General features: G+C 38.4%; 1 protein-coding gene across 1 annotated transcript in view; it reads left to right on the forward strand.

Moving 5' to 3' along the window:
* Positions 1–622: 622 nt before the first annotated feature.
* ZNF385D (zinc finger protein 385D) overlaps positions 623–26,419 on the forward strand; it is a gene marked incomplete at its 5' end in the record, with an annotated part of 942,221 nt that continues 916,424 nt past the window's right edge. The window contains one exon of the mRNA XM_079704335.1: positions 623–906. Within this exon, the coding sequence (XP_079560461.1) occupies positions 801–906 (106 nt within the window). The remainder of the gene's footprint in view (positions 907–26,419) is intronic.

A 26,419-nucleotide genomic window follows, 5' to 3' on the forward strand; every position in this document is an offset into this window, starting at 1 on the left:
GAGGTGGGGCTTCCCTGTATATTTGCAGTAGCTTCACCCCATCACTTTGTATCTGCACTGAGGTTGGAGGTTAACTATTAAAAGAGAGAGAGAGCGAGCGAGCGAGACAGAGACAGAGACAGAGAGACAGAGAGAGAGAGAGACACAGAGAGAGAGAGAGACAGAGAGAGAGAGACAGAGAGAGAGAGACAGAGAGATAGAGACAGAGACAGAGAGAGAGACACACACACACACACACAGAGAGAGAGAGAGAGAGAGAGAGAGAGGTGTGTGGGTGGGTTGGGGCGGGGAGTAGCTGTCAGGCACCTGCGCCCAGCTCTGGAGGATAAAGGACCTAGGCATGGAAGGAAAGCCCCTCTCCCGAGCCTCCTGGAGCAGCTCATTCCCAATATCTCTAGTTTCCGGACGCATTTCTCCGCCTCGCGTTTCCCTTAACACCACGAGCCGCTCATTCCATGCAGGCTAGCTCCCAGCCTCCCGCGTTTTTGCTTCCTTCTCCGCGTCTGCGTCTCCCGCCCTCTCTCGGCCCCCGGCCGGCCCCGCCCTCGGCTCCGGCTCGCACCTCTCCCGATCCGGTGCACCTGAGGCGGACGCGGGCGCGGGCCGCGTGCGGAGTGCCAGAGGCGCGCCGGCGTTAGAGAGAGGCGCGCTGACGGCCACCTTCAGCCCGCGCCCGGGTACCGCGCCCCCGGGTGCCGCACGCCCGGCGTTCAGGGACCGTCCTCCTCCGCCGCCGCCGGAGCTACGGGCGGGCAGCCGTGCGCCCCGGGCACCGTCAGCCCCGGCGGCCGCTCCTTCCGATGCCAGGGCCGGGGCGCCGGGCGGCCGCCGGCAGGAAGATGAAGGGCTCGGCGGGAGGAAGGAGAGAAAAGCTGCTGGGCTCTCCGAAATCTCAGCCCGGCCGCGGTAAGTTGAGCGCAAAAGAGGTGGCTCGGCTCGGGTGGTGGAGTTGGCGTGGGGTGCTGGCCACGGCGCTGGCGGGGGCGGGGGGGGTGAGCCCCTGCGGGATGCGAGGCGCGCGGAACGGGCATTGGCACGGTCCGTCCCCGGGACCTCCAGACCCCCGGGCCTCCAGCCCCCGGGCCTCCCGCCCCCACGCTCCCCACTCCTCCCCCCATCCGCGTGCCCTGTTCTATCCGTCCCCTCCCCTGCCTCTTGCCTCCTCTGTTCCGCGCCCCGCTGAGAGGTTGCGGGGCGGGAGTGGAGAGCGTGGAGACTGAGGGTCTCCGGACACAAAGGCTGCCGAGGACCAAGGGGTCGGGGAGGCAGAGGAGGGGCGAGGGGGTCGGCCTGGCTCTGGCCGTCGCCGTCGAGGGCTGGGCCACCCGAGGCTGGACACCCCGTGGCGCGTCTCCTGTTGGTTGCGTGCGGGGCGCGCTCCCTCCTCGGGAAACCTGGCGAAGTTGTCGGGATAAGAAAGCACAGCGGGCCGGCTTCTTGATTGTCTTTTCATTTTCTTCCTTTCCCCGCGAGAAGCAATTGAGCTATGGGAAGCTTCTCTCCAGATGAATTATTTTGACTTTTAGGGTGGGGTTCGGGAGGCTGAGGATAAACCAGCGCCCCTGGGTCGGATCGCCCTCCTGGGCAACTGAGACCGCGTTAGAAGTGAGAGCGCAGGGTGGGTGTACCCTGCGACTTCTTGCATTTTGGGAGAAGTTTTATTGTGTGTGCAGATTGGGGTCAGAGGAGAGCAGTTGCGCCCAATATGGTGTCACCCCTTGTGGGAAGCCCCGTTCCTCATCCGTCCCCCTTATAATTCAGAGTTGGCCGCATCACGTGCTTCTGGAGGCCGTGTTTATGTCTGCTTTAGCCTGAGCTGTGGCTAAAGTAAGGGGCAGTGAGCTGTTCCTGGGTGTTTGAGTGTCTCCATATTCTGGAACCGTAAGCCGACTTAGGACACTATCCTACATTCTGTAGGTATAACTATGGACCCTCGTGCTGGCGCTTTTATATGACATTCCTGTGGTGCTTTCTGAAATGTGATGGGGAGATTTCTTTTGAGGCAATTTGCTAGTTGGTCTGTTAAACGCGGTTTTCACGTGTCCACTTAATTCTGATTCACCATGTCCCCTGCAATCGACTGAAAGGTGTCTCTCCCTCTGGGTTTTCATGCCACCCTTGCCCTGTCCTGGCTAATTCAGTCACTATTCTCTGGTCTCTGAGCATGAAAGGCAAATATGGGTCATTTCAAATTATGTAGATTGATGCAGCACAGCGTGGCTGAGGTTTGATGCAGTTTCTTCACGTTTCCTTCCAGATGTTCCTCAGAAATGAATTTTGGGCCTCTTGTCATGGAGCTAAAATATAGACTGGGGGAAAGGACAAATATCTTGAGTTAATGTATTATCTGAGATTTATATATTTATTTAAATTCTTTTTTTTTTTTGGCTGCGTTGGGCCTTTGTTGTTGCTCGCGGGTTTTCTCTAGTTGCGGCCAGCGGGCTTCTCATTGTGGTGCCTTCTCGTTGCGTGCAGAGCACAGGCTCTAGGCACGCAGGCTTCAGTAGTTGTGGCACTCAGGCTCAGTAGTTGTGGCTCACGGGCTCTATAGCGCAGGCTCAGTAGTTGTGGCTCACGGGCTTAGTTGCTCTGCAGCATGTGGGATCTTCCCAGACCAGGGCTCGAACCCCTGTCCCCTGCATTGGCAGGCGGATTCTTAACCACTGCACCACCAGGGAAGTCCCTGTCTTAGATTTAAATAAATGAAGTTTGGAAGCTCTCTGGATTAGGAGAAAGTGACCTGAGACAAAAGTTAGGGCTTTTGGACTATTTTTGCTATATGACAAAGTGGCTGAAGGACCTCTGGGGTCACTTAATGATGATAATAATAATAATAGTAACAATAATAATAATAGTAATAGTGACACCAGACATTTGTTTCCTGTTCACTGCATACCAAGTAGTGTATTAAAGGCTTTATGGGCCCTGAAAATACATAACAATTCCAAGAAGGCAGTACCTTTACCATCTCCACTTTGTGGATAAGGAAAGGGAGGCTTCAGAGATGTTAAATTTGGAAAAGTTCCAGAGTCAGTGTTTTGGAACCCCAGATTGCTGGACTCCAAAGTTTGTTCCATTAACAACTACATGACCTCTTTGAGGCTCATTTGAAAAGTGAAAGGACAACCTGTCTAAGTTCTAAATCCCATGAAAAGGTAGTAAGTTGATGACAGTAACACAGATTGATTCAAACACAGCTATTTCAAATGTATTTTTAATGTAACAGAAATGTGGAACTCGTGACTTGAAATCAAGTGAAAATTGGGTGGCATTTATGTAATTCAGCCTGCCAGCTCTAGAGAGGACTAAATGCTGAGGTCTTGGTGTTTACCTTGTTGATGTTCCTCCCTTGAGCCCATTATTATAAATCAGTAATAGAACTAAATATATTATAGCCCTGCTCTTAGAAGTGTGTAATTTATAACATCAAACCTACCTTTGAATGACTCTATAGAGTTATCCTGAGGTCTACCTGGACACTGTCCTATTTCAGCTAGCTTATAATTAATGTTTAGGTCCTAACAGGATGTTGAATTTCTGTTGAGATACTAGCAGCTTGTTTTAAAAATTCCTCTTTGTTTTCAGTGGTATTTCCAAAACAATTACACCCCCTGTTGTGATTTGCTATTTACTAGGTACAACAAAAGTTCAATAATGAAACATGTTTGCAGTTCAACAAAACATAGTGTTTCATCTATAATGACAACTCTGGCTAAAAGATTCACATCTAATCTAGGGCTTATTTTATTTGAAATTTAATTAAGACATTGAGTTTCTTATTGCTGTGCAAAGTGTATGCAGGTGGCTGAGTACACATCTTCCATTATTTTCTCGTAATCTCCAACTTTATAAATTCATTGCTTGTGAGTTCTTCAGATAAACTTTGTCAGTGCCTGTCTAAAGATTTTGAAGTTTTTAAAACTAAGAGCAAGAGCAACAAAGATGTATTTATCATGTTTCTTCACAAGCTGGTATTATGCTTGTTCAGGGAATAGTGATAAATCACAGATCTGATTTGCCTGCACTTACAGAATTACCAAATAAAAGTGTATAAATCTATTGGAGTGCTATATTAATATGTTAGAAGTGGGAGTAGCTTTGGGAAATAGAGAATCTTTGAGGAAGATTTTACTATGTTTCATTGTATTGTACTTGCATGGTATCTTATTGTTTTCAAATAAAACTGTATTTCTCTGTACCAGTAAACTAATGGTTATTGCCATGTTTTCTCTTTTGTTTTAGGGTTAAGTTGTGTTTTCTAGTAGTAACTTAACATTGCATGGAATATACATTTGTGTCTTTCGATATAGTTGAAGTCTTAAAAAAACATATTTTGCTGACTGAAAACAATACATTTCTGAATATGTAAGGGTTTTAGCAGGAGTATAAAAATAGAATAGTAATAATTTGCCTAGAGGTTTTGTTTGTTTTTTGAAATAATGAGGTTGTTACAGAGGCTAACATATTTAACCTTAGTAGTAAAATATTGAAACTAATTATAAACTTGAATTGCAAAATACTTTATGATAGTGGGAGCCTTATAAATGAGTTAACCTTATAATTACATGAACATATGTCTTCCCATGTTTCACGATTTTTTAAGTTCAGTATTTGCACAGTAAGACTAATAGTTTATTTGATGGTATTGGTGATTTGAACAATCACATCTCTGAAAAGTGATTTAAACTCCATAAGCATCTGTGTCATACTGATATCACAGTTTGAAGAAACTAATATTGGGGAAGGATTTGTAATTTTGAATGTTTCAAGAGCTGAGAACTCAAGGTAGATGACACTTAGTTTTTTGACAAGGGCTCTAAAGTGAGAGTCTGAATAAAATGAAGCCTGTAGGTTAACAATCAAGCAAACACTTGAATAGCCTCTTAGGAGACCTAGATCAGCACAAATAGACTGCAGGCCGAAAATTCACGAGTATCATTAATCTTTTGACCAGTGGATAACACATTGGAGATCAATTTTAAAATTCCAGTACATTAAAAATGTATAAATTTATACCTTCTAGGGCCTATTAAAATTAGCAATCACTCCCCTTTCTGGAATAACCCAGCCTTAACTTAAAAAAATAAAAAAAAAACTGCAATGAGAAAGAAATGTAAGGATATTGAGGGGCAGAGATGAATCAAACTCCTTCACCAAGTCTTTATTCCATTTAAAATGTGACTTTAATCCTATCTAGATAATTCTAGACCACTTAGCATTTTGTCTAGACTGAGTATGAGTTTTAAAGAGTATCTTACTCCTAATGTACTGATGCACTTGGAGAGGACACCAGAACACAGTTCTAGAATGGGACAGGGACTTCTAGACCACTCAAGGGCTTGGATTACTTTGTAGTGTCATCCAAACAAGCAAGTGTGTAGCACTTCTAAACAGGTCCTTTAAGTGAGAGGTTTGCAGTGAAGGAGGGTTCTTATTTACCTTCTGTGTAGTTCTGTAGCCCATCTTTCGAAAAACAGTACCAATCTTGGACTATCTTGAGTTTAGATCTATGTGTCTCCAAGAGAGGGAAAAAAATATTACTATGGTGCAGCATCAGGGAAGTCCAAGTGATGATTTTCCTAAGGATTTCTCATAACATGGGGTCAGATGTTCTTGATTTAGTTTTTTTGTGATCTTGTCCTGTGTTCTGTTTTTATATCCAAGGAGTTATTCATTGCTGTCTTTATGATGTATTATTAAAATTTATTAGAGATTTCTTTTTTCTTTAACTATCTCTCATCTACCTTCATGAAATGAAAGGAAAGTGAATGAATGTTTCTATACTATCTTTACTTTCACTTAAACAGATGAATGGGACTTCCCTGGTGGTCAAGGGGTTAAGACTCTGAGCTCCCAATGCAGGGGGCCCGGGTTCGATACCTGGTTAGGGAACTGGATCCCGCATGCTGCAACTAAGAGCCTGCAGCCAAATTAATAAATAAATAAAAGAAAATAAGTCTCCCTCTCCGGGAGTCAAGCCATGTTATAAAACAAAAACAAAAACAGAAGAATACACAGGAAACTCCAAAGGGCATCTTAAAAAAAATCGATATTTTTAAAACTGCATTTTGTTGAGAACAACTTCTGAGAGTTAGTGTCCATGTACCAAATCTATCCAGATTACCTAGAATTTAAGAATAAACGTTTCAAGTGCTGGGTTGAGTTCTCAGGGGTTTACATATTTTACATTCATAGTAAAACATGACATTAAAGTAGTAGAGGCAAAATAGTCAGTTAACATGGTGTAACACTTAAGAGTGTGAACTCAAGAACTAGAATTCCTGGGTTTCTCTCCTTGCTCTGTTTCTTAAAAGCTGTGAGAAGTTCGTGAACTTACTGTTCATCTCTTTGCCTTGGTGTCCTCATCTATAAAATGGTGATAATAAACAATCTATTGCATAGGTTGATTGAAGACTTAATAAGATATATATGGTACTTTGTATATTTGAAGCACATATAAAGTGTCTAGTGTACTAGTGTCTAGTACAAAGTGAATATGCCGTAGATGTTAACTATTTTTAATTATCATCATGTATTAGTTTCCTGTGGCTACTGAACCAAATTACCACAAACTTGGTGGCTTAGGACAGCAGAAATGTATTCTCACAGTTCTGGAGGTCAAAAGCCAGGAATCTGTATCACAGGACTGAGATCAAGGTGTTGGCAAGGCTGTGCTCTGTCAGGATGCTTGAGGAGAGAATCTGTACCTTGCCACTTGCAGCTTCCGGCGGCTATTGGCATTCTTTGGTTGGTGGTCTTATCACTCCCCTCTCTGCCTCTGTCCTCCCTTTGCCTTCTTCTCTGTGAGTCTAAACTACCTCTGCTTTCCTCTAAGGACATCTGGGATTGCATTTAGAGCCTGATATTTTATTGCTGATAGAGCAGGATAATCTCCCATTTTAAAATCCTTATTTTAATCACATCTGCAAAGACCCTTTTCCCCAATAAGGTGACATTTATCAGTTCCAGGGATTAGGATCTGATGTAATTGGCGGGAGTGCACACTATTTTGCCTACCACAATCCTCCTCCTCCTATTTTTATATGGTATAAATGTATAAGATAGCAGAACCGACATAACTAAATTGTGGAAAGTGCAGAAAGGATGAGAAATTTCATCTATTTTTAAAAGTATATTGTCTGAATTTATGTTCAAATTTTGACCAGATTTGGATCATAAACTTCAGGGCAATTAATTATTTTCTGTTCATTCCACTTTACCATAATGTAGCCAATAACTATTTGATGAGTGATTATAGAATGCTGGTGCTGGGGATATTATGGATATGTGCTTATAGAATGCTGGTGCTGGGGATATTATGGATATGTGCTTATAGAATGCTGGTGCTGGGGATATTATGGATATGTGCTTATAGAATGCTGGTGCTGGGGATATTATGGATATGTACTTATAGAATGCTGGTGCTGGGGATATTATTGATACCAACATCAGCAGGAAAAGCAGGTTAGTGTGTTGAAAATCTTTTCATGTGCTTATTGACTATTTGTGTATCTTCTTTGGAGAAATGTCCGTTCAAGTCCTTTGCCTGTTTTTAAATTGAGTTGTTTGCTTTTTTGTTGTTGAGTATTAGGAGTTCTCTCTATATTCTGGATCTTAATACCTTATTAGGTATATCTGCAAATATTCCCCATTCTGTATGTTGCCTTTTTACTCTCATGATAGTGTCTTTTGATGGACAATTAAAAAAATTTTCCAAAAAGTCCAATTTGTCTATTTTTTTCTTTTGTTGGCTGTGCCTTTGGTGTCATATTGAAGAAACCATTGCCTGTTTTTTAACCTTTTTTTGTTAATGGGTTTAAGATGTTTTAAAAAGAAAGTAAAATATTGCTAAATTAAATTTAAAAAAAAGAGAGTAGCATGAGAATGAATAAACTACAATTATAGACTAAAATATGAATGATCTCCCAAGCATAATGTTGACCAACAAAGGCCAGAAACCTCCCAAAGCATGATTCCATTACATAAAGTTCAAAATTAAGCAAAACTAACTTAATGACACATCATAGTTATTGGTGAGAGAGGGGGCAAGGTGTTGGAAATACTGTTTCCTGATCTGGGTGGTGATTACATGGGTCTCTTCACTTGTAAAAATTCATCAGGTTGAACATACAATTTATGCATTTCTCTGTATTTGAATTATATTTCAAAAAAGTTAAAAATCAATTAATCATTGAGAAGCTCATGATATGAAGAAAATTCCTTAAGACAAGGAAAGATAAGTAAGGAAGTACTCCAACCATGCTCTAAGGGAGTATCTACTGGGAGGACATAGTCCATAACTTTGACCCAAGTTTTTAAACAACCATCAGACCCATAGAAGCATGTATTATCAGAACTCTGTATTGTTCAGGAAAGAAAGACCATTCCTCCTACTGAGACTTAAGATGACTTTCCCATGAGTCTTCATGGAGCGGAAGCTGAATGGCGCAGTGAATAACATCCTTGTTCTTTACGTAGCGGAGACTTTCATAGCAATCTCTCTTACAAAGTACTGAGCAGTTTAGTTACTGGATGCCTTCTGGTCTGACTTAACTTCAGACATTTCAGTCTCTAGAAGGATGGGAGGGCTCTGTACCCCTTAGACAAGGCTGTATAACTATTGCTCACTGTAGTGACACTTTGGCCATGGTTGCTTGGCAATGAGTTGAGTCCATGTACTTTGATCAATTCCCAGTGCTGATATTCTTTGTGACGAGTTGAAAGCTGGAGTCCACTGGACTCTTTTGGGAACCTGAGGAAATGGATACCTTCCAGGAATTGTAAGCCTATCTCTGGGGTAGGAGTAGTGGGCAAGTTGATATTTGCCCTAAGAATTAACAAGTAGGGTACAAGGAATGAACTTGGATTTCCCTTGATAATGCAGTTCTTCACAGGTCGCCCTGAGCATCAAAAATTGAGATAATAATAGATATAATCCCATAGATAATAATCCCATTATGGGGGGGGGCTATGTTTTATTGATCTTTCTACCGCCTGCAGTGCTTGTCAGTGCCTTGAACAAAAGAGGTGTCCCAAAACATTTGTTGAATGAATAAACAATTACATTCTACTGTGTGGTAGACATAGAATTTGTAAAAAATTGAGGTAAATAGCCTAAAGATACTCTGAAAATTGCCTTAAATACAACATAATAATTTCTCAGATTTTGATATGCTTTGTCATTTTCTCTCTCCTGAATAAAGGAGACACAGCTCTGTTACTGGTTAATTGATGGTTTTTAGTAGGTTGAGTAAAGTTTTTTAGCATATCATAAAGAAGAGGAAATTGCTTTCAAAAGACCATTTTTCAGTTTCCATGAACTTTGGCGAGCACTTCGCATTTATAAAAATTCCTTTTTAATTAGTGGCATGATTCTTAATTATTTATTAATCATAAATTATGTCTGATTCCAATGTATCCTTCTTTGACTCTCTATAAATAAAAAGCCTGAACAAATTAATCTGAAGAGATGATTCTGGGGAAAAAAACAGTTTTCTCTTTTAAGATCATAAATTAGAACATGTCTTCTTAAATTTTCAAAGTTGAAGAGAAACTATTCAGAATTATGAAGAAGTTAGAAGAAATAATTCCTTTCTTAAAAGATTGCCTACTTTAACAAGAGTAAACGTTTTTCCTAATTAGGATATTTTAGCATGCATAAGAAAATTTGAGAAAAACCAAATAATATTCAGGATAGAAAAGGTTGCTATTACAAATGGTGGGGTTCACATTTTCTATGTCCATTTAGAACAAAAGTTTTTTCATCTTTTTCTACTAATACACATATTAAAATCTTATATGGAAATAGTGTTTCACAGAATACAAAAATGACATGTGAAATTTCTCAATGGTTTCTTCCCATAATTAGGTGAGTAGGTGTTACCATTAGCCTTATTTACAATTTTTTAAAGGTAAGGAAACAAAAGAAAGGTTATGTGATTTTGCAAGGTCAAATAACTCTCAGGTGATAAAGCTGAGTTGTGAGCTAACCATGTCTGATTCAAAGCCTTAGCTTCCCTGTACTACCCTGAAAAGCTTCCTTTTTTTTTTTTTGCCACATACACAGGGAAATAGCTTCTGTTAAGTCTATCAGACATTGGAATGATTTACTGGAGGACAGTGATAGTACATGAATGAAGTGGAGATGAGAACAATCAATAAACGATAGTATTAAGGGAACCCTAATGAAACTTTAATTTGAAAATTGCTCCGAAATGTACTCCAGGATAGGCTTTATAACCATACTCAGATTCATTATGAAGATAAACTAATTTTATGCAAATGCTAAAGCGACTTTTACAGTGATTTTCTATACCTTGATGTGGTCCTTAAGGAAAATTGTCAGGCCCATTAATAAGTTTCTAAATTGATTAGGCTAATTTGGTACTCCAAAAGGCATCTTTCTATAAATTAATGCTCCCTATTATGTTCTGATTACAACGAATTGCTTGACGTGCCCAAGTCTGAAAGTTTCGTTTCTGCATTTTTGTGCTTTCTCAGCCACTGGCTTTCCTTTTCATCTTACCACATAAGAACAATGAATCATCTTATCCATTAAGCTGAGTTTGGAAATTCTGTGTTATTCAATGAATTTGTTGTTACTCCACCCCTGTGATAACTTGAAACCTGGCAACTTAACTACTTTCCCAAATGTGTTCATGATGCAAAATCAACTAGTTTTGTTTGGAGCAGCAAAGGGTTTTTCATCCTTATACATCAAATGGACTATTTTAATAATCGACATCATGTGTTTCAGAATAATAAAAGGTTTAAGGTAATAATAGCGAGTGATCTCTAGAGGGGCAGCATAATCAAATAATATTAGAAGGCTCTCAGTTTTTCAGACCTGAAGGAGACAGAAATGTGCCAACTGAGTGATCACCCTGATTATCAGAGTCTCTTAGGAATGCACAGTTATTCATTTCTATTTCATGAATTCCCACTCAAGAAGAGTCAAACATTAAAGTTGAAGTGTTCTTTGTTTCTAACAGTGAAAACACGAAATAAACAGAGGGACACACAACCAGACAATGTATGCCAACGCAATGGGCCTCTCATACCCCCTACAGGAAACAGGGAAGATGACGGCCTTGGTATCTGCTACACTTTGAAAGAATTTTTGAGATTTCAGGCCATTGCTTTGTCATTAAAATAAATAGCAATGACTCTTGGAAGCTGGCTGTCACTGAGGGGTCAGTAGTAGAGTCTAATAAATGATGATGGTAATAAGTTATAGAAATTTGGTTGATTGCCATAATGTGTATAGAGAATGTAGTGAAGTATGACCTTTAGGAGACTGCCAAGCACTATGTAATAGCTCTTGTGTCTGAAACCAGAATTGTGGAACTGATTCCAAGAATACGACTGTGTGTGTGTGTGTGTGTGTCATGTGTATCTACAAGCTAAAGATTGAAAGGTTAGTTTGAGGATGGCTTGGCATACTTTTTTGGAAAACCGTAAAAGGAGTTTGGTCTAAAAGAATAAAATAACCAGATACACGTTTTAAAGAAGGTAATCATGCTCTTAAAGGTTTATTTGACTAGCAAAGGTTTATTTGACTCTTGCTCTATTAGTTCCTGAAAGTTTTCAGAAAATGTAACAAGTTGTAAGTGTTTGACTGTCAGTACTTTCCAAGATGACATTGGGAATGTCCCCAAAGAGGATATTGTTAAAAGTGATCAAGTGTTGTGAGTTTAATAATCACGGTAGTCCCAACCTCAGTTTTGTCATGTTGTTTGATCTCTTCTTTTGCCTTCTATTCAAGTAAAAAAAAGTGGTCCCATAAACAATTTTGAGAACTGAAACCTACGTTAAAAATACCTTTTTCTTCAACATTATGCTGCCTTTAATACATGTAGCTAATCCTCTTTTCCATGAAAACAAATAAGTCATATGGCCAAGCACCATAAATGATATACACATTGGTTTGCTTATGTATGATTCATAACTAAGTTCTGTACTAGGGAGAGATTTACTGTCTCTCTAGGGCATCATCTCCTGTCATTTCTACTGGAATTCCCGCTGTCATCTCAAATCGTGTTGATCATTTTGCTCCTAAATGCAGCTCCACTTCTTTTGGACTTGACCCTTTCAATACCAACACTGTTCTCTCAGAATTTAACTATTTCTGTACATTTTAACAGCAGATACCAACCTTGACTTACAGTGACTTGCAATGGTTGCTTTGTTATTGTCATACATTAAGAATCATGGGAACCTTAAGAAAGGTCCTGTAGTTAGTATCATTACATTTCTTTTTCATATCTCACCATTGCTGAGACCAATACTAAATTCCATCAATATACCCAAGGTAGCAGAACACCTGCAAATATTCAAGGAAGATTTAGCTTCATTTGTGAGGAAAACACAAAAGCTGTCTATTTTATTTTTCCTTCCTTTATAAGGCTAAGACCAGCGCATTTTTAAGGAGGTATTGGGTTCCACAAGACAGAAAAGTCTCTCAGAAGTCACATAATAATATTTCTGTGTATGTTTTAACTGAGTTGAATCAGTTCCAGCCTCCTTGTAGCACTACCCAATGAGAGTAGATTTACAATGGCCACTTTGAGAAGTCATTCCACAATTACGTTTTCATCTTGTTCCCAATTATTAAGTCAAAATGGCCAACGATAGTTGTAGATTTTTTTTGTCCAGGGAGTCAAAGCATCACATTTTCTGCTGAATGATAGAAAGGGGTCATCTGCTTTCATTTTATGGGTCTGGGCCTGGATTGTAACCAGTTGGTTTGGAGGATCATGCCATCGAGTCACTAAATCATATAGATGGTTCTAGTAACTGAGGAGATGAGTGTTTGCTTTGCCATTTAAAATTTCACTCCAACTGGACATCCATTTTCGGTACTGCTCAGCCATTCTTCCAGTTCCCTGTAGGTCCTCCTATAAAGGCCACTCTAATTTGGTCCTGTATGTCAAGTCTTTTGTCCAATGCCTGCTCTTACATTCAGAATATGATCTGGATTCAGTTTCTCAGATGAAATAAAGACCATTAGACAGACACATCTTCAAATGTTCCTTCTTTCATTACCCATCACAGCTTTATTTACAACCATCAGATCACATTTTTCTCACAGAGAGATTGCTGTCCCAATGCCTGCTCACTTATTTTATGGTCACACTTCAGGAGGAGTTGCCTCTTAAGCACTTCATCCATCACTCATCCTCTCTATTAAACTTTACTCTCTCTTTCCATCTGTTCTCCCTGCAGACCTGCTCAACTCTGCTTTTTACGCAGAATAACTTCCTTTGAGCTGCTGTCCTAAATCTCTTCTTGGAATCATGGTCAAAATGTGGAAAGGGCAGCCTCCATGCTTTCCCTTCATTTTCTCACCTTAATTTGTCATGCTTCCGAGACACTTTACAATGATTGCACATGAGCTTTGTGTCAAATCCAAAGGTCTCTTTTCAGTATCATTTCTTCTTGAACATGCTGAAATATTTGATGCTGCTGATTATCCTTGTTTTTTATTCAGCAATGCTTATCGAGTACCCAGTACTGTATAAGGTTACAAATTATAAATCTTGGAAATATGGATAACTTTCAACATTTTATCTCCAGGAACTTAAAGTTAACTGGGAAAGGAGGAAAGAAACCATTTAGAATAGGGCATATCCAATGTGGTAGTGATTTGGTCTATTTCCTAATATTTCTTCTTCTCTTCTTTCCAATCATCTGGAAGGATTACAATTCTCCACCCCCTGAAGTTAGGTTATGACATGTTATTTGCTGTGGCTGAGACCGTGTGAATGGAAGTGATGTGTCACTTTCTAGCAGAAGACAATAAAAGCTGGTGTGTGGTCTGTTAGGTTTTTTTCCCCTATCATGGAGACCAGTGGTGTTTCAGATGGTAGAGGCTTTAGTAGCTGTGACCCTGAGCCAGGATGCATTAGAATGGAAGGCCTGCTGACCTGAGATACACATGTTGTATAAGCAAGAAGTAAGTCTTTGCTTCGAGTCGCTGAGATTTTAGGATTTTGTTACTGCATCACAACCTAGCATATCCTAACTGATACAGTACTCTATGGTAATGTGAGTAAAGCACCATGAGAATATATCTCTGTGCTTTCAGGCATTGTTATCTGCACTTCCAAAGCTTCCTACTAGACTTTTCAAACTGGATGTTCCAAAGTCACCTTAAAACTCACCGTATTAAAAAGAAGTTCTTAAAAATATGAAAGTAATTGCTAAGGAATAAGTGAATTTAGCTTTCTTGCATCTAACTGAAAGGTAACAGAAGGTCTGTGAGAAAATCAATTCACAACCAACTATATATATTTCCTAACATACTTGTTATTGTGATTCATGGATACTCTGAAGTTTGTATTTTCTCCTTTTTAAACTTCTTGAAACTTAAAAACATTTCAAGTTCACTTAGTGATGTGGGGATAATGATATGCTTTGGTCTATTTTTCTTCGTATCTGAAAGCTTCATTGTGTTAAGACTGGAAAAGTACTATGTAATTATGTGTGTGAACTTCTTGATAGTCTCAATGATGGAATTTTCTTTTTATGTGCTAACGCTTATTCCTGCACTTTTCATGTAATTAATATCTTCACAATAATATAGATCCTATTATAACTTGCTGTCTCACTTCCTGTCCATACTGAAGAGAGGACATTTTTTGGCTAGTAAATGTTTTGCTCACTTAATGGTAGCCTCTTATTTTGTTACCACTCTTGCCTCGTGTTCTTGATATTTAATATCATGCTCTCCTCTCTTTTAAATATTTTATGAAAGACTTACTTTGTAATATGTATAATTATATATAATCGAGGATAACTTTGAATTGGCTAGACCCAGAAATAATATCCCATTGGAATGACCTTATCTTTGATTTGTGCTCATAGATGTCATATATTCCTCTGACCCTGTATATTAAAGAGTTAAGCTGTAACAATTCCCTATCCTTCCTTCCATCCATCCATCCATCCATCTTTCTTTTTCCTATCTATCTGTGTTTATCTATCTAATCTTATTTCGATACTTGCAACCATATCTTTACATTTTCCTGGACTCTTAGCTTTATGATTTGCTGGGAAACAGAATTGTAGCATAGAGGGCCTGCTGGATTCTCATTAAGACAGTAGTTTCTATGGCCACAAGGAAAGGACACCATTGTGTTTGGCTTCTTTTTTCTTCACTTCCTCTGCCTTCCCTATCTGCTGCCCCACCTCCAAGTACCCCATATAAAACTCTTTCTTTAAGAAATAAAGGTGATCCTATAGAAAAAATCACATAAAGATAACACTCAAAGCAGCAATGTATATAAAATTTTACATGCCGTATTCATCAAACTATACCTCCTGTACAGTTGCAGTTTCATGTGTGGACCGTCTTACAATGGCTCAATAATCAAGGAAAACAGGACATCTGTGATGTATAACACAGATGCTCTGGTTACATAGCATTTTCATGGTTTTGGTCTCTTGATTTCCACCTCCAGATAGTCCTTGGAATGCAAAGTAATTAAATCTCAGACTGCTTAGAACATGCATGTGCGCTTACACAGATGCATATATTATACATCCACAAAATAAAAGTTTTTACTTTTCCACTGTATTTTTTACATGCTTGTTTTTGGGAAAGAAATCAGAAGCATTTTCAGCCTACATGCAGAAAAGATAAATACTATTGAAAGGATAACACAAAGCATTTACTGAGTTATATGTCTGTTTGTTGTACTGTAGTTTTTCATGTGTCGTATCTTCTGTACTTTGTGATTTGGAAATATATTTTTCTTTTTCAACAGGCTCTATGGTTAAATTTGTGCTATACAGTTGTATACAGTGTATCCTAAAATTTTTTTTATTTTTTCCTTGGGTTAGGACTTAATGAACGGTCTTTTCTTATACTCTGCAAAGGATGCAAAGTCATAATACGTTTTAGCTTGCTTCATATTTGATTTTGATATTCTTGTGGGTTTTGAAAATTTTTCCTTGAAATTTTCTTTTTTCTTTTTTAATCTTTTTCTTCATCACCTTACTAATATTGTCCACTTTTTCTTAATTTCTTGGAATCCGTTTAATATTTCTTCTTTAGGTTTTCATGAAACTCATTGACTCCTTGGTCTCAGTTACTTGCTAGGCCTCTTAAGCAGCTGCCACTCTGAGATTTTATTTCTTTTTTTGTACACTCTATTTTCTATTTCTTATACCCCATATCATAATTTTCCTAGATCTTACTGTCATTTTACTGGAATATATAACAAGAAACTATGTTAGAAATGATGTGTATGATGTAAAATAGATCTGCGTGTTTGCAAGACTTGACAACATATATCCAAAGTTTAAAAAATGTGTGTCATTAGAACTATACTTCAATTTAAAAAAAAAAAAGAAAAAAATGTATGTCATTAGAGATAACGAACATCTGGGAATTTCTTCTAAAATTCATTTATTTAATGAAAATATTACAGCGCCTATACAAACTTCATGATAAATCCATAGATGCAACATTTTTTGCAAGACAATTGAAGACCATATAGAAGGCCTCAGAATACAACATGATGGGATACATGAGGTAGCCAAAATGTATCTATTGACATTGAATTACACTTACTGTATTGTGAGGAAATAAAAGGAATCACAAATACATGTAGATTACAATATCTATTTAATTTTATAATTGTATGTGTATAATAAAAAGGGTATAGACAGTGCTATTCAGTAGGACTTTCTGGAATGAGGGTAATGTTCTACATTTCTTTTGTCCAATATGGTAGTCACTAATCACATGTGGCTATTGAACATTTGAAATGTTCTTAGTGTGACCAAGAAACTGAATTTTTAATTTTGTTAGTTTAAGTAACCACAATACAGCATAGGACTGCTTAGGTATAGAAGACTATTACATTCCAAGATGTTAATGGTGATTGTTTCTATTAGAGAATCATTTGTAATAGGTTTTCCTTATGTTTTCTGTTCTCATCTATAATTTTTAAATGATATTTATAATAAAAACAATAAAGGAGGCTTTATTTTGACTAAAACATGTCTGATGGATATTGTCATATTATCAAAATCATGGTATCTAAATCATTATTTAACATTTTAATAATATATTAAAGAGTGCTCATTTCCTTCATATCAACATCTCTGTCATATTTCAGAATTAATTAAAATTTTAAAAGTGATTTGCCTCTCTCGGGTCAAATTTGTGTTTTTAAAGGACAGAAAGGTATTTTTAATAATAGCAACAAAACAGGCAACATTTATTGAGACTTAGTGCCAGGCACTGCTTTACACGTATTAACTCTTTTAATCGTTATTGTACGTACTTGAGATATGTACTAATACTTTCTCCATCTTACAGAGGAAGAAACTGAGGCCCAGAGAATTTAAATAGGTTGCCTAAGATGACTCAGCCAGGTGATCTGAGTGTGCAGCGAGAGAATCTGGCTTTCAAACCCAGGCAGTATAAAAGCGCTATAATGAGCATAACCATGTGTTTGTCCATTCATATTCAGCAGAGGGGGGCTAGTGAGAAGCAGGTGGAGCATTAGATTTAAACAGGGTTATGGTTTGGCCAATTAAGAAGGAAGAAAAAGGCAAGGGAGTGGAAAGTTCATGTGTGTTTGTGATTAGAATCATGGAACGGATCCGTAGATTAGTTCATGGAAATTATATTTGGTAAGATGGACAAGCAGAGCAGAAGGAAGAGGAACACTGAAGTGTAGGTGGGGATAAAAATTGTTTCAGTCCTGGTAGTAAAACATCTGAGCAGGAAAGATAGGCGGTGGTGGCCAGAGAGTGGGATGTCTCAGATCTTGGAGGGGGTTCAGTTATTTGTACAGTTAAGATTAGGGTATAAATGTGAGAATGTGTGGCTGAGGTAGGATGGGAGGGTAAGATCCCTCCAGGGTAAAGGAGTGAGAAAAAAAGGCTTTAGAAGGGCCATCTATGTGCATGAAATCGCCATGAAGAGTAATTTTTACTGGAGTGGTTTTGGAGAGAGTGATCCTGAGCTGGGAGCTAAAATCTTGCAGTGGTTTGTGGGTTACAGTGACAAGGACGGGCCCAGGTGCTACCGCCTGATGATATATGATGTTAGGATGATGTTAGGATGTGTTGCCATGTTCTGATGTTTATTGTAACACCAGGATCTACCAGGTAGTAGGCAACTGTATCAGGATGTCCTAAGTTCCAGTTGGGTATATTTCATGCACTTGGAGGGCTACCAAATAGTGCAGAGAGTGCACTGTTACAGAGTCCAAGCTGCTACTACTCACTGCACAACAGGCTAATAAAATGAGAGATGAGGTGTTGGAGCAGGGAGTAGAGACTTTATTTGGAAAAGCCAGCAGACCACCTAGAACATGGTGGACTGGCGTCACATCCGGGGAACCATCTTCCCCGGATTAGAATTCAGGCTTCTTGTACTAAAAGTGGACGCAGTATGGTTGGTTGTCACAAACTTCTTAGTCAGGAATCTTTTGTTCTTGTAGCTGTCCGCATAGGTCCGTGACATTGTTCCTATGAACCTCCAACAAGACAAGTGTTACTCTCTGTTTTGCAACTTTTTATCTCTATTTGAATGGAAAGTGTTATACCTTTAAAGGTGAGAGCCTTGAGAATGGCCTCTCCTGTATATTTCAGGCTCTAGGCAACATTCCTTTTTCTTAAAATTTATTTTATTAGTTTCTGCTTTATAACAAAGTGAATCAGTTATACATATACATATGTTCCCATATCCCTTCTCTCTTGCATCTCCCTCCCTCCCACCCTGCCTATCCCACCCCTCCAGGCGGTCACAAAGCACCGAGCTGATCTCCCTGTGCTATGCGGCAGCTTCCTACTATCTATCTACCTTACATTTGGTAGTGTATATATGTCCATGCCTCTCTCTCGCTTTGTCACAGCTTACCCTTCCCCCTCCCCATATCCCCAAGTCCATTCTCAAGTAGGTCTGTGTCTTTATTCCTGTTTTACCCCTAGGTTCTTCATGACATTTTTTTTTTCTTAAATTCCATATATATGTGTTAGCATACAGTATTTGTCTTTCTCTTTCTGACTTACTTCACTCTGTATGACAGACTCTAAGTCTATCCACCTCATTACAAATAACTCAATTTCGTTTCTTTTTATGACTGAGTAATATTCCATTGTATGTATGTGCCACATCTTCTTTATCCATTCATCCGATGATGGACACTTAGGTTGTTTCCATCTCTGGGCTATTGTGAATAGAGCTGCAATGAATATTTTGGTACATGTCTCTTATTGAATTATGGTTTTCTCAAGGTATGTGCCTAGTAGTGGGATTGCTGGGTCATATGGTAGTAATATTTTTAGTTTTTTAAGGAACCTCCATACTCTTCTCCATAGTGGCTGTACCAATTCACATTCCCACCAGCAGTGCAAGAGTGTTCCCTTTTCTCCACACCCTCTCCAGCATTTATTGTTTCTAGATTTTTTGATAATGGCGATTCTGACTGGTGTGAGATGATATCTCATTGTAGTTTTGATTTGCATTTCTCTAGTGATTAATGATGTTGAGCATTCTTTCATGTGTTTGTTGGCAGTCTGTATATCTTCTTTGGAGAAATGTCTATTTAGGTCTTCTGCCCATTTTTGGATTGGGTTGTTTGTTTTTTTTGCTATTGAGCTGCATGAGCTGCTTATAAATTTTGGAGATTAATCCTTTGTCAGTTGCTTCAGTTGCAAATATTTTCTCCCATTCTGAGGGTTGTCTTTTGGTCTTGTTTATGGTTTCCTTTGCTGTGCAAAAGCTTTTAAGTTTCATTAGGTCCCATTTGTTTATTTTTGTTTTTATTTCCATTTCTCTAGGAGGTGGGTCCAAAAGGGTCTTGTTGTGATTTATGTCATAGAGTGTTCTGCCTGTGTTTTCCTCTAAGAGTTTGATAGTTTCTGGCCTTTCATTTAGGTCTTTAATCCATTTTGAGCTTATTTTTGTGTATGGTGTTAGGGAGTGATCTAATCTCATACTTTTACATGTCTCTGCCCAGTTTTCCCAGCACCACTTATTGAAGAGGCTGTCCTTTCTCCACTGTACATTCCTTAGGCAACATTCTTAACTTGTAGCAAAAGCAGTGGAATACAAAGGTTAAAGTAAAAGAAACACCCATAATGAAGTCAAATTTGTTCTTCCCTATTACACAAGAATAAATCAGGGAGGAGTGATTGTATCTTATACGTAAGTCCCTGAGCCACTGATCTGGATGAGAACTTGATGCTGCTGGGCATGGATATGGTCCAGGAGACCCCGTGGAACTCAGCAGGAGTGTCAAGGGAACAGCCAATGTCTGTATCATTGGTGCAGCACAGATGAGTGCATCTCCATGGAGAGAGGACCATCCACTGGGTGAGGAGACCCCAGCAGCAAGAGGCCATGGCAGGGCTCAGGGCTGCGGGTTTAGGTAAGCCCAGATCTCCACACAAGGAAATAGCTTGGATGCTACCCACACAGAGGAAATCACAGGAAGGAATCTATAAGCTCACTATCGGTTAGTGAGATTTTTCAAATAAGGAACAAACAATCACAGGAGAAGACAGCCAGATCTCCAGGGGCTAGCACAGCAGGAAACACCTTTTCTTCCTCTTCTTCCTTTCTAACTCATCCCCAGAGGAATAAGAAGCTTTCTGGGGGTGAAAAAAGTTGTGACATCAGATGAGGCTTCGTGTCACTCCACACAGAACTCCAGAGCTCAGAAGGAAGGAGGAAAGCTTTTAACCAAATATGAGACTGAAATCTGAAAATGGATCTGAGTGACTCGAAAACTGAAAAGAACTCACAAATTATAGAATTAGGCTGAAATGTTGTTAGGGGAGGCTGTTACCTCATGGAAAAGGAGACTTCAACAGAAAATATTTGGTAGCAGTTTTTAGAAAACCACATCTGCCCCCCAATTTTTACTGACTGAATATCTGTGGAGTGAATGAATAACTCAGATTCGATTACAATTTGATGCTGCATCTTTAAGATCTGAGACATTGCTACATAAATCTTTAGTGACAGGAAATTTTATAGACCTGGATGATGGCTGTGTCCTCATCAATCAAGATGAAACCCCTCCTCTAAAAATTTGTTAGGCAATAATTCTGCTGGGGAAATCAAAGATCCAAAGGAATCTTTCAGTTTGGTATCCAAGAATCTTAAGACAACGTTCCCATCTGGGCTGTGAATTACACTTCTTGCCTCGGAAAATGCAAACCTTGGTCACAACATGTCATGAGCAGGGTAGGATCATGTGTCACTGTGAAAATGCCACAGTGGACACACACTCTGTCACAAACACTTAGCAACACTTTGGTGAAGTCTGATCATGTACATAATTGAATATTTTCATAAGCTTTGTAGATGAGGAATGACAGGAACTTTCATCGTAGATTTTTAAGCAGGAAACTGGTAACTCTTGTCTTACTTTTTTTTCCTTCAGTTTTTATTTTATATATGCCAGGGAAAGTAAGGATCATAAATTCCTACCTATTTGAAGTTATTACATACAGATTTCTCAGCCTTGCAGGGAGAAAGCAAGTCTGTGATACCCATGGTGCTGTGAATGGTTTCTTTCCTGCTTCTGTGGAAAGGTCTGTGGCTGGATCAGAGAAGGAAACATGCACAGATTCCCTTTATTTGGCTGCGTGAACAATATGAGATAATGATACAAAATATATATAAAAGCCCCACATAAGGGTCAGAAAGAAGAAGTCAAGTAATTTTTTTTCGCTTCCAGTTGGCACCATTTTCATTCCATATTTGGAAGGAAAACTAGCTTAAACTTCCCACTCATACTTAACCTGATTTTTGAATTGCCTTCATTTTTTTGGTAGGGAGGGAAGCAATTTAGGTCTTTAGGCTATGAATTCTGTGAATCCCTTAATTGTACCATTACATGGAATCTATTCTGAAGATATGAATTAATCTTAAATGTGCCCTGTGTCGACGGGTATTTATTTGGTCTTAAACTACTACCATTTTCCACTGTTGGCTTATTTGCATTGGATTTTCATATTCCTCTCATTCTATAGAGTTCTTGGATGTATTTGTATTTCAAGCAACTTAGTTAAGGCAAGCATACTACTTATACTGCAGCTTGGTATATAGAAATCTAATTCAGAGTTTTTAAATACGGCATTGAGGAAATGACCCTTAAAATATTTTTCAGCCAGTTTGGCCAACTGTTTTAGCAATTATGCTTGTTAACTTTTAGTGATTATATTTCTTGTGTCTAAACGTCTCATCTTTGAACAAACTGCTCATTTCTGAAACATAGAATCTTCCTATGTTCTAAAAAAGAGTGGTCCAAGGACAAACCATAGGTGAGCATTACATTGCTGTGCTTTTTAGGGGAGGATTTTGGTAGAATCTCAGGGACTTTAAAATGCAGTGTATTCGTTTAGCTAAACTAAAGTTGCTATTTTTGTGCCAGATGAACAGTTCTGGATACTTTGCTTTCCTTTTTTATAACCTGGGTGGTTATTTTATCAGGCTAATTACTTTTTTAATTAAACTTTTTATTTTCAGATAATTGTAGCTACACATGCACTTGGAAGAAATAACACTAATTACCTTTTGCTGGTGCCAATATAGCACTGTGGGTAAGAGTAGGTGCTGAGTCAGAGAGAAGCAGGTCTATTGAATCTGGTCTGACACCTCCTAGTTATGGGACCCTGTGCAGCCTCATCATTGAGAGTGAAATGTGAATAATAATTTAGACCTCTCAGCACAATTTCAGATGCACTCAGGGTGCAAAGTGCAACAGCTACTCATTAAGCAGTGCTTATTATTTACAGTATCTTCAAAGGGTTGTTGTGATGAATTCTAGTTTTTTTGTTGTTCGTTTGTTTTTTGCTTTTTTGACCACAGCAGAACACATCTCCCACATGGCAAAACACAATGGAAAATATCTGATATTTTTACATTTTAAATGGGTGCTCTTTCAAGAAATGGATCCATTTCCATAAAGGAAGCTTTAATTACCTATGGAAAAACTCAGAATGTTTATCTTCTATATAAGAGATATTGTTACTCGAGTATATGGTTATCTTCTCCCCTAAATTATGAGTTCTGTAAAGATAATAACTGAATACTATTTTGTACAGTATGTCCTCAACAAATATTAGTTGAATTAAGGTTTAGCCAAGGTTTGCCAAGCCCCAAATCAACAGCTTACACAAATAAATTTGTCTTGGGCTACTGTTCTGAATGTGCATAGTTTGGACTTTGATTAGTAATGAGGGCTCTTTTTCATGGTCAAAATTTTATTAAGATTTCATCCACACTTGGGTTCAAGGGTGAGTATGTAAACACATGAGCATTGCCACCTAAAGGGTTAGCTGTACACACACAAAATTATTGAGGTATTTCCCAGTCATACACCTTTCTTTTTTTTTTTTTTAAATACTGAATTTCAAGTGAAAAGACATAAAATAATGCAAAATATAGACACAATTATAAATAAAAATTGACATAAACGTGTTGAAATGGTTGTATGTGTGTGTGAGTGTGTGTGTGTGTTTCCTAGTCTCAACTGTGAGGAATAAAAAAATAATTTGCATATAAACAGCTTGGCCTCAAGTCAAGGGTATAATGAACTGGACATCCGGAATTTAAGCATTGTGAATTCACAGGATAAGAAAGAATTTTAGTACGTTCTACTGAACATTTTATGGTTTTATCCTAAGCAGTTGAACTGAACCCAAGTGTATACACTTTTTACTTAACATAGCCAAGTTTTATTTCACATTTTACACAATTGCATTATTATTATTTTTGTCACTCTTGTTTGATAATCTTTTGCCTCTCTCTTACAATGTTATGGGTGGTTACCTCTTATATTATTAATTGTTAATGTGCTACTCTACAATTCAGAAAATTAAAAGAAAACTATAGCCATGCTTAGAAGGTTATAGAAGTTTGTGGTTCTGAATACATGATAATCTTCATTTCATTCTCACAATAATTGTTAGACTAGACTGTAAATATTACTTTGGAAACTGCATGTGAACTCAGATGTCCTCTTGATTTATGGTCCAATGCATTGACTATCTTTCACCCGTCCCTGATCATATATGGCTTCTGTTTTTTAAGATGAGGGATGCCAGCAACAGTAAAACATTGGGTTTGGTCCCAGAAACGTCAAACCTCATAAAAGATGTTTTATAAAATATGTTATCTTGTTTGTTCCTCACCTTGAAGGGTAAATGCTTAGTACAAGTTAGCTAAGAATGGTTCATGTCACCAGAGCACCATGATTTACTCAGAGGATGGCACTGCCACTAGAACGCCTAGCTTCTGGTTCCACATTGAGCAGTGTTTCTGCTAAATCAGTTTTTCTCAACAGGAGCTCCTGGCACCACTGTTTATTCACACCGATGGTGAATATGGTGCATGGGTAACTGGGTAATTATCCTGGTTCAGCCTGAAGCTCTTCTGCTGTTGCTACTGTGTAGTCCAAGAGCATTTGTTCACTCACTCCTTCGCGGACTCCTGTTCTTGAAGCATTTAATGCATGTTAGACTCTGTTCTATTTCTCTGCCTGCTAAGATTAGTAAATACTGTTTTTATGCCCTTGAGAAATCTGCAGTCTGGCAAAGGAGTCACAAACTTCTAAATTTTAAGCAAGTATTAACCTAAAAGAAGACTAATTAGATAAGTAAGGTAGTGAGATTGACTAATTGCTTGAGTCATACATGTAACAATCAGCATTTGCTCTGGTTGGAATCATTTGCTCTCAGATAAATACCAGAGGAAACAACTTTATGTAGTTACGGTGTGTGATGACTAGCTTTGTCTACATGCCTGTCTTAGTTTGCTAGGGCTGCCATAACAAAGTACCATAGACTGAGTGGCTTAAACAACAGAAATTTATTTTCTCACAGTTCTAGAAACCAGAAGTCTGAGATCAAGGTGTTGGCAGGGTTGGTCTCTTTGAGGCTTCTTTCCCTGTCTTGTAGATGCCAGCTTTCTCCTTGTGTCTTCACATGGTCTTCCCTTTGTGTCCTAATTTCCTCTCCTTAGAAGCTACACCAGTAATATTGGATTAGGGCCCACCCTCATGACCTCATTTTATCTTCATAACTTCTTAAAAGCCTCTTTCTCTTAATATAATCACATTTTGAGGCAATGGGGGTTCAAGCTTCAATATATGAATTTGCGGGGCACATGACTTACCCCATAGTGAACTCTTTATAACAGTGGGCTTATATTATTTTTTAAAAAGCCCATTAAACAACTAACTAGTTGCCTGTTTTCTCCTATTAATGTAAGCGCCATAAAAAATATGCACCAGGTAAAGAACATATCATATATTATTAATGCTCTCAGTGTAGTTAGATTTCATACATGCTGCAATTGTCATACCCAGAAATGGGGGTACTGCAATTTCCTCTGGAATTTATTCTTATTTTAGGTGAAATGGGACACAGCAGTCAAGTTATAGGCAAGCTCTCAATTTGTACATAACATTTTATCCAATCTAGTTATTTGAGTGGTGGGTGAGTTTATAAAAATAAGAAACTTAGAATTTCCTTTATTTATATGCAGATTTAAAGTTTATTATTTGAGAAAATATATACTCTGATATGAATGTGGTTCTAGAAATTTTGTTTTAAAGATTTTAAGGAGTTTCCTTCATTTCATCCTTTTGTGGATTCTGTGTTGTTATGCCTTACATAAACTTAGATGGGCTTATCATCATTTTACAAACTTACCAACAATTTAACCTAGCATTTCTAATGATACTGCCAAATAGAAGAACCTATTTTCCTTTGGCTTGCAACTCAGCTTTTGATTTTGTTAAGCAGTAAATGGTCTAAGCTTCTATTGCTATGTCTGATTGTTTTGCAACTGCAGTTTTTCTAAAGTCAGGGAGGCTTTCCTGAAATTGTCTTAGCATCAACTTTATTTTTTCTTTTTTGAAGGCTACTGATCAAATACTGTTTTTTATAATGATTCTAGGAGAGACTTTTTGACTTCAATTCATAACTGCATGGATCAGAACTTGGGGAGATAAGTCTTTCTTCCCTGCAGTGATGTGACCTAAAATAACTGTGTTCCAGTGCTACCAATGATATATTTTCCTGTAAATTGTAGTTTTTCCCAACCTATTTTTTAAAAAAGATCTATGGTAAATTTAATTAAATGCATCATTCAAATGTGAATGACTTTTTAAGAAAAATGTTTTGGAATATAGTTGATTTACAATGTTGTGTTAGTTTCAGGTGTACAGCAAAGTGAGTCAGTTATACATATATGTATATCCACTCTTTTTTAGATTCTTTTCCCATATAGGTCATTACATAGTATTGAGTAGAGTTCCCTGTGCTATACAGTAGGCCCTTATTAGTTATCTATTTTATATATAGTAGTGTGTATATGTCAATCCCAACCTCCCAATTGATCCCTCCCCCCTTCCCCCCATTAACCATAGGTTTGTTTTCT

Source organism: Hyperoodon ampullatus, assembly GCF_949752795.1.
Source record: "Hyperoodon ampullatus genome assembly, chromosome: 5".
NCBI classification, from domain to species: domain Eukaryota; kingdom Metazoa; phylum Chordata; class Mammalia; order Artiodactyla; family Ziphiidae; genus Hyperoodon; species Hyperoodon ampullatus.